A 12,419-nucleotide genomic window follows, 5' to 3' on the forward strand; every position below is an offset into this window, starting at 1 on the left:
ATACAGTGTACATGAGACCAACTTTTGAAGGACGACAATCTATCACGACCCAATTAACGACCCAGAAAAATCAAGACACGGGCATATTTATATTTATATAATATAACATTTCTGACCATTTTTTCTGCCCTTTTCTGTCATATCTAAAATTACTTAGGGACAACATCAATTTATTTTATGCAAGGCCAGAAAGAATTCTAATTAATTTGGCGGCCCAAATAAAAACAAAACTCCCACAACCAATCTGCAGGTCACAACACAGTCTCTGGAAATGACTGGCAAAAAGGATTATTGGCTGAGTTCAGACTACGCCTTACAGCTGCAGATGAATTTTGCAATTTATAGAATTAAAAAAAACAAAAAACAAATGAAAGTGCGATCCACATTTGCCACTTGAGCCTGAACTTTTCAAAGCTGCAATTACAGCAGGTCTTTGATGCACTGCAGACTGAGCAACAAGACAGAGACAAAGACAGGGTGAAGGTATGTGGTGGAGGAGGTCGGCGCATGGAGACCGAAACAGAAATGCATCACCGGCTCCTCGAGTGTGTTTTCAGGGTCTGAAGATTCAAAGTAATATTCAGGAATACTATATGAATACTCTTTGACGTGACTTGAATTCAAAATAAACTAAACCCTAAGAAGCTACAAATACTCTAATTAATAATAATATTAATAATATTAATAATTAGCTGTTGATGTAGATGCTTTTTCTTTCAACCCTGCATCAACAGTCAGAACACACAAGATGAAATTTGATGAAATTTAAAATGTTGAACACTGGCCCAAACTATAAAAGAGATGCTAACGGACAGACGATGAATGCACTTCATAGCGTTGTACTGGAAATGATGCGGGAAGAGAAGTATGTCCTGCATGTTCACCGATCGGAGCCATTACAGAGCCATTTGTCCTGAGAGTGAATTCTTCTTAAATACATTCCCACTGGTCAAGAAAATGGTTGAATGTTTTATTCTAACCAGGAGTAATTGGAATGACATATATAATATCATATATATGATACATTTTTTCTTCAATATGGGCTAAAGTGTAACTATGGTAAATTTGTTATTTGATCAAATGTTATGGCACCAGCAAAGACTGGTCCCAGTAGCCAATACACAAACACCTGGTTTCCTGTGTCTTTGTGTAAAAGACACACATTAAAAGATTTAAGCGGACATCTAAGCTGTGCAAAGGAAAAGGAAGCAAAAGGCAGCCTCATGCAACATTAAGAAAGCCAACTGTCGTAAAACACCAAAGAAGAAGAGCAAGATAAAAGCAGCAGCGGGAGTCCAATTGCCAAGTCTGTCACGGTTTTTGAAGTGTTGTACCGACAGACAGGCAGCGCTGTGTGTTAGCTATGCGTGCCGCCAGGACCAGACGGAGACTTAGATCCTCGCTGTCACTGAAAACACGGCCGACAGCAGGGACAAAAGGAAAACAAAGGCTAATAGAATCTACACCAGCTTAAGTCTGTGGTGTCTTTAAGAATAATATTTTAATTTATCCTGCTGTTGTACGACCATTTGCGAGTGAAAAGTGAAGTTTGCGTTGCATTCGTCGTCACAACAAAAAGGACAGCTGATACAGCCACACAGCACTGACCCCAGGTCGGTTGGAAACTGCAGACAAAGACGCAATGTCGGGACACCACCAAGAAAAGCCCTTAGAGGGTTCAAAGACGGCCCCCAGAGACCCTGGAAACAGCTCAGGCACAAGTGATGACTGTCTGTTGACCAATCACAGGACTGCTGAGTGTTTATATTCACACTTCAGGTGCCGAACCAATGTGCGAGGAAGTCACAAGAAATGACAACAAAAAATTGCAAGTGGAACCAAGTTCTGGAACAAGAGTGACTTTGCTGTTGGAAACTCATACTAGGTTTCAGTGCCTCATACAACCACACTTAAAAAAACAAAACAAAAAACCCTGAATTAACAACTGCTGAGAATGAAATGCATTTTTCCTCCACGTTCCATTCAAGTGTTACTCCTTGTATGCATCACTTATGTTTGATTAAATCCCGTGCCCTCAAACAGACGAAGAGGAAATAATCTATAGCTTCTAGCAGAACCCAACATGAACATTGCTTTTATTCACTGGAAAAAAAGAAAAAGTCGCCCTCTGTATTCTAATGTCTCCACAGCCACTGCTACAGCTGAGAGGTATTTCATTTTTATGGATTTGTCGGTAGAGAGCTCTGCCTCCCTGTGTTCTCCTCCCTTTCAATTTCATTCCCTTTCATTTCACATCTTGGTAAGCACACCTCTGAGACTTTGGTCTGTCTGTTGGCAATATCTGATTCATCTCAACAGGAGACCTCTCACACGGTGGCAGCCAGCATGGGCAACCTGTGCTCGACTGCATGGGTGAAATACACCTCCAATTATCCACAAGTAGAACTTAAACTGCCATGGCAGTGCGAGGGTTCAATATAAACACCATGAGGCTGCTGCTATGCTCTCCTGAAGACAAGTAAGTGATTAAGAAGGAAGCAGCTAAAGCAACGGATGAAATTGCCTGCCTCCGAGCCTGTCTGTGCGCATGTGTTTGTGTGCTTTCAATTGCATTTGAAAGTAGGCTGTGGTAATTTGATCATGAATTTGTTTCCTCTGCTTTATTGGCCTCTTGGGGGATTGTTGTTGTTACGCTGAATATTACGTAAACTGCCATCAGTTGGGAGGCAACAGGCTGGGAAAAGACAACAGTGAGTGAGTGAGTGAGTGAGTTAGATCCTGCCCCAAATTTGACTTGATTTTAAAATCATGGGAGACCACAGACACAACGAACGCTGTAACTGATTTTCATTATTTTAATCCTGAGAAAGCACAGACTAGACGCATCCAGTCAAGATGCAGGACTTGAGATGTGTATATATACTGTATATATATATATATACATATACATATATATGTAAATAAGTTAAAAAAAAACACGAAATAAGAACACGTAATGAAAGAGAGTACGGCGATTCCAACGACAGCCACCAGTCGGCCAAGTTAAAAAAGGCCGTTTCAGCCTCGCAGCCATATTTTCAGACCTCTGTTTGGAGTTCAGTGACACAGAATGACAGGTGTTGATTGGAGTGTTGTTTACGCAGCAGCCAGAGGTGGGTTAGCTCTGAGGCCTGTGTTTAACATCATCATCATCATCATCTCCCCGTTACGTCTTAGGGAAGATGACGTGAACTTAAAATTGCATCTGGCATCTGTTCCGTAAATGACTCGGGTAATTCTGGACCGCTCGCTCTCTCTTGCCAGTCTGCTGCTGCTGAAATATAATGACTGGCGGTTATGTTTTTGTCGAACAGCATGAGGCGCTGCGAGCGTGACATTTCTATAATTACATGTCTCGTCCTATCACTGATGCGGTGTCATTTTTTTTTTGTGGGTATGGTGATACAATAACATCATCTATTATTTACTGAAGACATGTTGGGGTTGTCGACTTCAAAAACATGAGACTGTTGCCTCCACAGCTCAGGGAGGAACAACACAATTTGTACATTTTGATCTGTGTTGAGTTTTACCTGCATATAGCTATTACCATCTTACATAAGCTTGCACTGGCTAATGGCACAGTGTATTAGATCTTGCTCGATCTAATGGTCAAGGTCTGGGTTACCCAATCCCCATTGGTCATTTTTATTTGGATACTCTAAATAAACCCAGCTCCAGAAGATACCAGAAGATCCAGAAGATACATCCAGCATACTCTCCGCGCCAGTCCCAAGCCTGGATTAAAATCTGCCTTAAAATATCTGCCAATGTCAACAATGGAGATCATCTGCTGTGCCGACCTCTAGAGAGGGAGTAGCTGAAAGAACCATGCCTACTGAGGAGTCCTCTGTTTGTTACAGACAGCAGTCTCATCATTATTTGTCACTAATTCTTTCATTTTTCTGTTTTTGACACTATACACTGATCTATTTCAAGACTGTATTTTGCTATTAGCTAAGGGGTTATTTACAAGTTTTATTTTAAGTTTTATCACATTTTTTTGTCACCTTATTGCTGAGTTCTAGTCATGTCACATATACTTTTTCTTGTGGGGAGGAAACACATTCTTCCCACTTTCCAGGCACAGAGCAATGAATCACAGGGAGAATCAGAAAGACAAGGGGGACAGGGAGCAGAATAAGTGCTCGTGAAAATCCCTCCGGGGACAGCAAACGCAGGAGGGAGAGGGGGAAGTGAAGATTGGTGGAGGAAGGTGAGAAAGCTGGAGAGGAGGCCGTCATAAGCTGTGGTTAATATGCCGTGCAGTCGGTTCACTGTGAGCCACAGAAGGTGGATGGTCCAGTCTCAGCCAATCGCGCTGTCATTTGTTACTGAAGGAGTTCCTTTGTTGTGCAAGTGGCAACATACAACATACAGAGCCTCAGATGTCAGAGATGCAGGAGGCCGCCGAGATTACAGACCGCCATTCCCTTTGTGATTTATTAACTCTCCTTATTCTCTAGACCACTAACACTGAGGAGCCCTTGAAGAAGCAAGACACTTATGAGCACTCTCGCACTCATATGATTGACCCGTGACACTCGGCTTACTGCAGGGATAACAGAGCAGACTGGAGACAGAAAACTGACTCAAGTTTTATGTCATGTAAAGGCATACATGTTGTTCCAGCGCTTACGCTGTGTTTCCATCATGGTACAGTTTGGTTTGGCTCAGTATGGTATGGTGTGAATGGTGAAGTCCTAGCGTGATTGGCATTGAATGCTTCCCACAGACAACAGTGGAGGACATCCAGCAGAGGACATTGGTTTGTGGCTTGAATGTATGAGAACAGACTGAGGGTGTTTGCCTCAACTGTCTCCCAATCAATCAGCTGACTGTCGTGGATGCAGCCGGTCTACCTCCACCCTGACCGTACCATACCATTTTACTCTGATACCCCAGGGCAAGGGTGGCAAAAACTGGAACAATTGGGGTTATTTTAGTAGTTTTTCTAATGGTAACATAAGAGAAATACTTACTCTACATTACCAAACTGAACCATTCCACGTGGTGGAAACATGGCTTTAGATCAGGGATCCACAAGAGGCCACCAGTCAGTTTACGGCCACTACCTTTAGAGTGTCCAATCTGCCTAATCCCCAAATCTGCATGTTTTTGGTCTGTGGGAGGAACCGTCTCTAAAAATTACTTTGAAAAGCTGTGAAATATCATCATGAATATCATTACTGCCATATTATGATGGAATATCGTTATATCATTTTAAGCCCATACTGAATAGTTGATTTTTCCCAAACTGTTGGAACTTCTAACACTTGACTTTAAACCTCCTGACCAGACCAGCAGGTCATTTGATTTTGAGACCCCTGTCTTCGATGCTGGATTTCAGGAATCAGGTGGCGTCCCATAAATATTTATCTTAGGTGCCCAAGACAAAAAAAAAAAAGAGCTTCTTTGGCACAAGAAGAGTTTATCTCGCCAAACTGCTGAATGACTGGGCTTTTTGAGGAGTAGAAACTTTTAATGGGCACTACTTTGTATTTTCACTTGTGCTGCAACCTGTTTGCAGTCGTCTCACTTTACTGGCACAAAGTTTCTGTATGTGTATATATATATGTATATATATATACACATACACATATATATATATATATACACATACACATATATATATACACATACACATATATATATATATATATATATCCTCCACTTGTCTGCTCACTCAAATGCCATCAATACGATATTTTCTATCACAGTGCATGGATTCTTGCCATGTCTTCTTCAGGGGACTGGTAACACCACAGTTTTAACCCCGACCAATCATCTTTTACAACACTGTGCAACTTCATCAGTCATCGAGGAGACGAGGCAAGGAGCTGTCAATCATGGCTACCGAAGTCTTGCGCTCAAATTCCAAAAAGAAAAGAAAGGAAATAAAAGATTGGACCAATTCCTTGGTGTCACGATGAGGACAGGATGGACGGTCAGTACGTCCTTCAGAGAGAACTTGAGGTTGTCCTCTTTGCCATGTTTATATCTGTATGTTACGCCACGTTGTAGGAGACGTCAGACGATAAAGAATTCTAACATGCGAGACTTCTTCAATGATGTTACACTACAGACTTGAGAGTTTATTATAATCCGGTCTGACACTGCCTTTAGGCAAACACGGTTTATTTGCCTGTTGTACGTCTACATGAAAAGCTTTTGTATCCAATTCTGCTAATGCTAACTTCAAAGTGTCTCCACAGAGTGAATTATACCCTTGTGTGATCAGTTCAAGTGTCTCTGAAGACTGAACCTATGAGACAATGATCATCTGTCATTCATGTGAAGGACCAACAGCAGCCATTAATGGCTCACAGAGGAGCAGACATGAACCAATGAACACAGATGATATTCACTCCCTCACTCATATATTTTTTTATTATTGGACAACACACATCAGTCTGGGACCTGGAGCCTATTCCTCCAGGCGTCTGGAGATATGTAAAGGAATGTTATTAATAGGTCATTCTGCTCTCCTGCAGGGACATTTGATTCTATACATATACATGAATATATATTTCATACACATTTCCATTTAGCTGTGGACCACATGAGACTGGTGCGACCCACATAAGGTCTCCATATTGATATAATTACACATTTTATCAATAATGTATAATATTTGCATTGATGCATACTGTATATACTGGATAAATGCTTTCTTGGTCCCAAGAAGATGCAACCTCAGAGCTGTGTCTGCTCTGAGGTTATTAAAATTATACAATTATTAGTATAAAAATGTGTGCACAGCATCGCAGTAATTGAAAGTCATTTTTCGGTCCACCTTTATCGCTGACAGCACGTTTGCACTTTGCGTTACCGTAATCACGCGGCAGTTTGTGCTTTCGGAAAAAATCCGACGGTTTCTGAAAGCTGAGACGTTGTGGTTATTACAGTAATTTCACTCGTGCTGTCTCAGGAAGCTGGAGAATCAATGTCTTTGACGACAGAGGAGCGAGTGGGAAGAACACCTGTACATAGTTTCCATGTTTTTGAATCAAAAAGTGTTACTGTAAATATGTTTTATACTGTTCAAATTTCAAATTTAAATAAACCTTTTCGTTTTTCTTCATTTTAAATTGTTAAAATAGCATTTTAACATGCAGTAAATTGTTAATACCAGATATTAGACATTATTCATGTGTCACATGTGCCAAAGACTCACTGTTTGTATCCATATACACTGTGAGAATTGGAACAGAAACCTACTACTGCTGCTTATTTTTGCATATATACATTTGTAATTATTCAGTTAATTATTTTTGTGTGTGTGTGTGTGTGTGTCTGGACAGGTTGGGGGGCCTGATTTGTCTTGAACCACTGATTCAGATTGTCCAATTTGCCTAATCCCCAAAATCTGCATGTTTTTGGAATGAGGGAGGAAACCGGAGAACCCAGAGAAAACCCTCACACACACACACACACACACACACACACACAAGGAGAACAAACTCCATGTCTCACATCCATTTGTAGAACATTCAGGACGTTTTATTTGTGGTTGTGACGTAGCGCCACCTTAAGGTTGACCTTTATGGTTTTGAATGAAAATCTCCTCAACCACGGCTGTCATTCATCTCAGATGTGACTGCCGCTGGGATAAATGACAGTTTTTCCAATCCATTAACCTTCAATAGATCCCCATTATAAGACTTTAAGTGGTCTTCTTTAGCGTCCCCCACTCCTCCGCGACACGACAGTTTGTTTGAGCAAATCTACTTTTGAAACTTTCTCTTGTTGCTTCTGAGCATTTTCAGCCAGCATTTCCACTTTGTCTCCGTCAGTCTTGACACAAAACAAATCACTTCCTGTGTGCAGCGCGGGACACGAAAACAAACCACAGCTGTCCTCGGAAACATGGACATCCTCATGGAGAATGAGGCATGTAAGTCATAACCTATTAATGACACATTTTGTGTTTATTGTTTTGTCACTTCATTAATGCAATTATTTTTTTAGTGACATGTTTGAAAGGGTCGGGGTGAAATGAACAAAAAGTTATTACAATGAAAAACTGTTTAAAATCTCTTCCTGGGTTTCAGTAAGCCAGACAAACTAAGTTACCAAGACTATTTCAATTATAGAATTTAGTGGCTGCACACAAAGGAATTCATCAATTAATCACGTACTTGTTTTTTTCTGCAAAAAACTGTGTTTACCAAATGATGTTCTCAAACATCTTGTTTTTGATTCAGTTTTAATGATTTAATCATTCCAAGAAAGCAACAAATATTCACACTTTCTGATTATTCAGACGCTGGAAAATCTGAATCCTTGTTTTAATTTTCAATTTAACAACTACTAAAAGAAAATGCGAAAGTTGTTTTTATTGGTTGTTAATGTCACCGTACAAAGTTTCCCCTTAACTTGACACTTCAACAGCTTTCTTACATTTTAGCCGAAGTTGTAATTAAAGACAGAATATAAAAAGGAACAGAAATGATGAAGAACTGCATTAACCAGGTTATTTTTCATTTGTGTAGTTTGCTTTGTTTTTCTTTAATAGACAATTACTGTCCAGAGTGTTTGTTGTAGCCACAACTAACAGACCTGCTTTCAGTCATCTGGCGTGGAAACCAGCCCCATCTAAGCTCCCCGTCGCTCTGATTTAAAGGTAATACAGGGAACTGAGGTACATATTTGTCTAAATCAGCCTCAGACCCAGCACACTCTGCCAGAGAGGTGATGTGCAGTGTGAGTGCACCACAGGGATAATCATAGCATTTATGGGGATAAAAATATGTCCAATCAATGGTCGCTCTGAGCTCCAGCCGCCCTGAGGAGATCCTGTGGATTTGCTCTATTTACACATTATTGGTTATTGGATGTCTGGTTACTAACAGGAAGTCGGTCGCTCACGCAGTAAACGGTGACTCGAAAGGAAAAAGTGAAAAGAATAAGCAGAGGAGCACGTCCACCTCCACCTGCAACCACTGTCAATCACATGGTGGCCACACCCCCAATCCACGTCGCACTGTATTATCTATGGGATGTTTTGAAGAAGACCTGAAACTGTTTATTCATTGAAGACAAATTTCTCCTTTTCAAACTTTCTCAAAGACTTACATAAACAAAGTCACCCTCAACCGCCATGATGCTCTCACAGCCACTTTATTAGGTACACCTGTTGACTCCCCGTATCAGCCCAGCGAGTACCAGGAGGAAGTGACCGAGGCTTTTAGAAACATTGTAACCTCTTGTTACGACCATGGTCACAGCAGGTCAGGATTTCCACTAACAAGCATTCATCAGCAAAGATGTTAAGGTATAAAAAAAAAGCTGGATGCAGCCTTTATGTGGCAGTGTGAATCACACATGCAAAACCGACAATACACATATGCTCAGAATTGCACACATTAAAAAAAGCCTACATGCATTAAGGCAAACACCACACATGGTAACACACACACACACACATGCATATGCTAAAACCTGGCTATCACAGATGAAGACGCATTAATGAGGCCCACTGTGAATGTATAATGTGCAGTGACATCATCCACTGTAAGAGGCAACACATACACAGGTTTGGGACCAGGTTTTGGTCAGGATAACTACTAGTCCTAGTCCACACACACACACACACACACACAGACATTCCATTGATAAATAAAGCTTTTCACTTCAGTATTAAGTGAGACATGGTCAGACTTTTGTTTTATGACACGATCAAACAAGCCTCAAACCATTAGCTCCGGCTGTGATTATTATGGGTTGTTCCACTCACAGAGATCCTCCACTCTCATGATCACATCAGAAAACACAACACTGCATTACTTTGTGCATATGCGTCATTTAAAGTTAGAAGGAAGAAAATGAAATGAAAGTTTTGTATTGACTTTTTTGTATTTATTTTTTTGGTTATTATTCACAGATTATTATTATTTTTTAATAACATCCGCTCTCCTTCACCTTCTTTATGATTCTCTTTGTTATAACCTGTGAGGAGGACTCGTGGTTAAATCCTCGATTCCTCCTTTGTTTTCGTAGGTCGAGATTGTGATGGTGACATCCCCTAATTAATCGATTACTGCTCCATGTAACAAAGAAATGATTCAAACTGAACCATTTTAGTTTGTGGACAAATAACACATCTGAGAACATGATCATTTACAGGTTTAATAAACCTTGATAAAAATGTTTTGAACATTTCTGACATTTTATGGACCAAACAAGTAATAAAATAATCCAAATATTAATTGATCATACAAATAATGATTAGTTTCAGCCCTGCACTTCAGGCTATATAAATACATAGTTTTATTTTTACTTGCAACATTCCAGTATACTAGCCATTTTAAACAGTGCCATATTCTGCAGCATAACTGACCCAGTGTTGGTTTATATTTGATGGTATTTTCACATGATAATCCTCCATCACATTTCATATCACACAGTAATTAAAGAACTGCGGCTTGAGTTCCTTTGAAAGGCTACACATCAATTCACACACGCAACATAATCAGATGAATAAATAAATAAGAATCCGATAAAGGTTGAACCATAGAGAACAATGTGTACTGTACATTAACAGGACTGCAGTTTATTATTTACTTACAATTTCACTGTCTCACAAATATCTTAAGAGTCCAAACAGCCTGAGTGTAACTGAGACCTGAGTCCGAGTCTTCTCTTCTCCTTGATGCTTCCGCATCACCTTATTTTGGACCTCTGTCATCCGGCTGGAAACCTTAAACCTCTGTTGTTTTCACTCACAAACATGAAGTGAATGCAGGGTTTTCTAAATTGATTCGACCAATAAAATCAAATGGGCTCTGTGGAGATTTGTGGCCCTCCAGTGGGGGTTGGAGGTCAAGTCATGCTTCAGCTCAGTAGTGTTATAGATTTAAAGGCTGACTGAGGAATGAGAACATGAATGGAGCTGTATGTAAGTAACGTACTGACTGAGTGTCACGATGTGCTCAAATAAAATACTACTTTCACTGAGATCAACATTTAAAACGTCATCTACACCCTGCGGACTATCTGTAGAAAAGTGCAGATCGTTTTTTGGGGTTCATGCAGAATTGGGTCCACAAACGACCGCCCAACCTCGAGGGTTGAGAGCTGAGGGCGGGGGAGCAGCGCAGGGGGCGTGGTCTGGGAGAGAACGGTGAAGAAGTGAGAGCTTCTGTTTATAAAAAGGGGAGGAGTCCTGCTGATTAGACAAGAGGCTGATAAAACGTGTACCAGCGAAGCTGATGGCGAAATGTAAATGCAGTAGCTGGTTTTGGACCACAGAGGGCAGCACATGTGCCCATTTTTATCGATGCTTTAAAATGTGAAGATATCTAGCATTACTAGATACCCATATACACACCTGTTTAGGGGTTTAATAGGTTTAGTTAATTCATAAAATGTGCATTCATTTGTGCTGCAGCACCCGTTTGTCCTCAGCTCGCTGTCTTAGAGCGGTCGCCTCTGCATCTTACATATTGCTCCTTTAATGACAACATGTGGTGTATGTACACATTTGAACAACTAAAATATAACAGTGAAATTGGATTTGCATGTAAATGCATTCACTATATGTGTAGTTTGCTGATGCACAGGTTGTATTATATTTCATATTTTCGTCTTTTTGGGCCATTTCTCACACTTTCACTGTCGAGATGAAGAGGAGAACCTGTGGCACAGCAGCTTACCTGTCCAGGGCGATGGCTGTCAGTGAGTAGATGCTCGCAAAAACCGCTGCGATGGGGAAGAAGTTGTGGAAGCGGCAGTAGACCAGTCCGAAGTACCACTCGTTGTGCACGGCGTAGATGAAGTTGATGACCGTGTTGAAGGCGGACATTGAGGCTTCGGCGAACGCCAGATTCAGCAGGAAATAGTTGGTGACGGTCCTCATGCGTTTGTGTGCCATAATAATCCAGATGACTGTCACGTTACCCACCACTGACACTATGACTATACCACTGTACGCGACGGCCCAGAGGACGATCCTCCACGCCGGCTGGACGAACTGGTTCCCGTACTCGGTCCCGTTATTAGTGTCATTGACGCTGCTGGTCCAGTTTGGCACATCGGTTGAATTGAATAAAGGATCCATGTTGTGGATTAAGATTGAAAAGTAGCGCGGGGTGCAAAACCTCTGGATATCAGCCTAAATCATTACTCGACTAGGTTAAAGACTCCGTTCCGTCTTTACGCGGAGACGTAAGTTTGAGAGAAACCTCGGCGTCGCGCGCTCTCTGACTGCGACCACAACAGTGGACTGAGGCTGTTATTAAACACGTCTGTCAGTCGTGGCAGGAAAAAAAAATCATTCACTCAGTGAGAGCTTTCCGTGGAAATGTCCGTCACAATCGATGCATGCTTCAACTTTTCTCCGTGCGTAAAAGCGAAAACGCGCAGATTTTACGCACAGAGCGGCGCAACAAGAACTGTCTCCTTCACCTCCCGCTGCG

The 12,419-nt window shown here is 41.1% G+C and overlaps 1 protein-coding gene across 1 annotated transcript in view; it reads right to left on the minus strand.

Annotated features, from left to right (window-relative positions):
• tacr1a (tachykinin receptor 1a) overlaps nucleotides 1-12,419 on the minus strand; it is a 39,610-nt gene extending 27,191 nt beyond the window's left edge. The window contains exon 1 of the mRNA XM_044027176.1: nucleotides 11,658-12,419. Coding sequence (XP_043883111.1) covers nucleotides 11,658-12,061 — 404 coding nt within the window. The 5' untranslated portion in view covers nucleotides 12,062-12,419. The remainder of the gene's footprint in view (nucleotides 1-11,657) is intronic.

The sequence above is a fragment of the Solea senegalensis genome, linkage group LG5 (genome assembly GCF_019176455.1).
Source record: "Solea senegalensis isolate Sse05_10M linkage group LG5, IFAPA_SoseM_1, whole genome shotgun sequence".
NCBI classification, from domain to species: domain Eukaryota; kingdom Metazoa; phylum Chordata; class Actinopteri; order Pleuronectiformes; family Soleidae; genus Solea; species Solea senegalensis.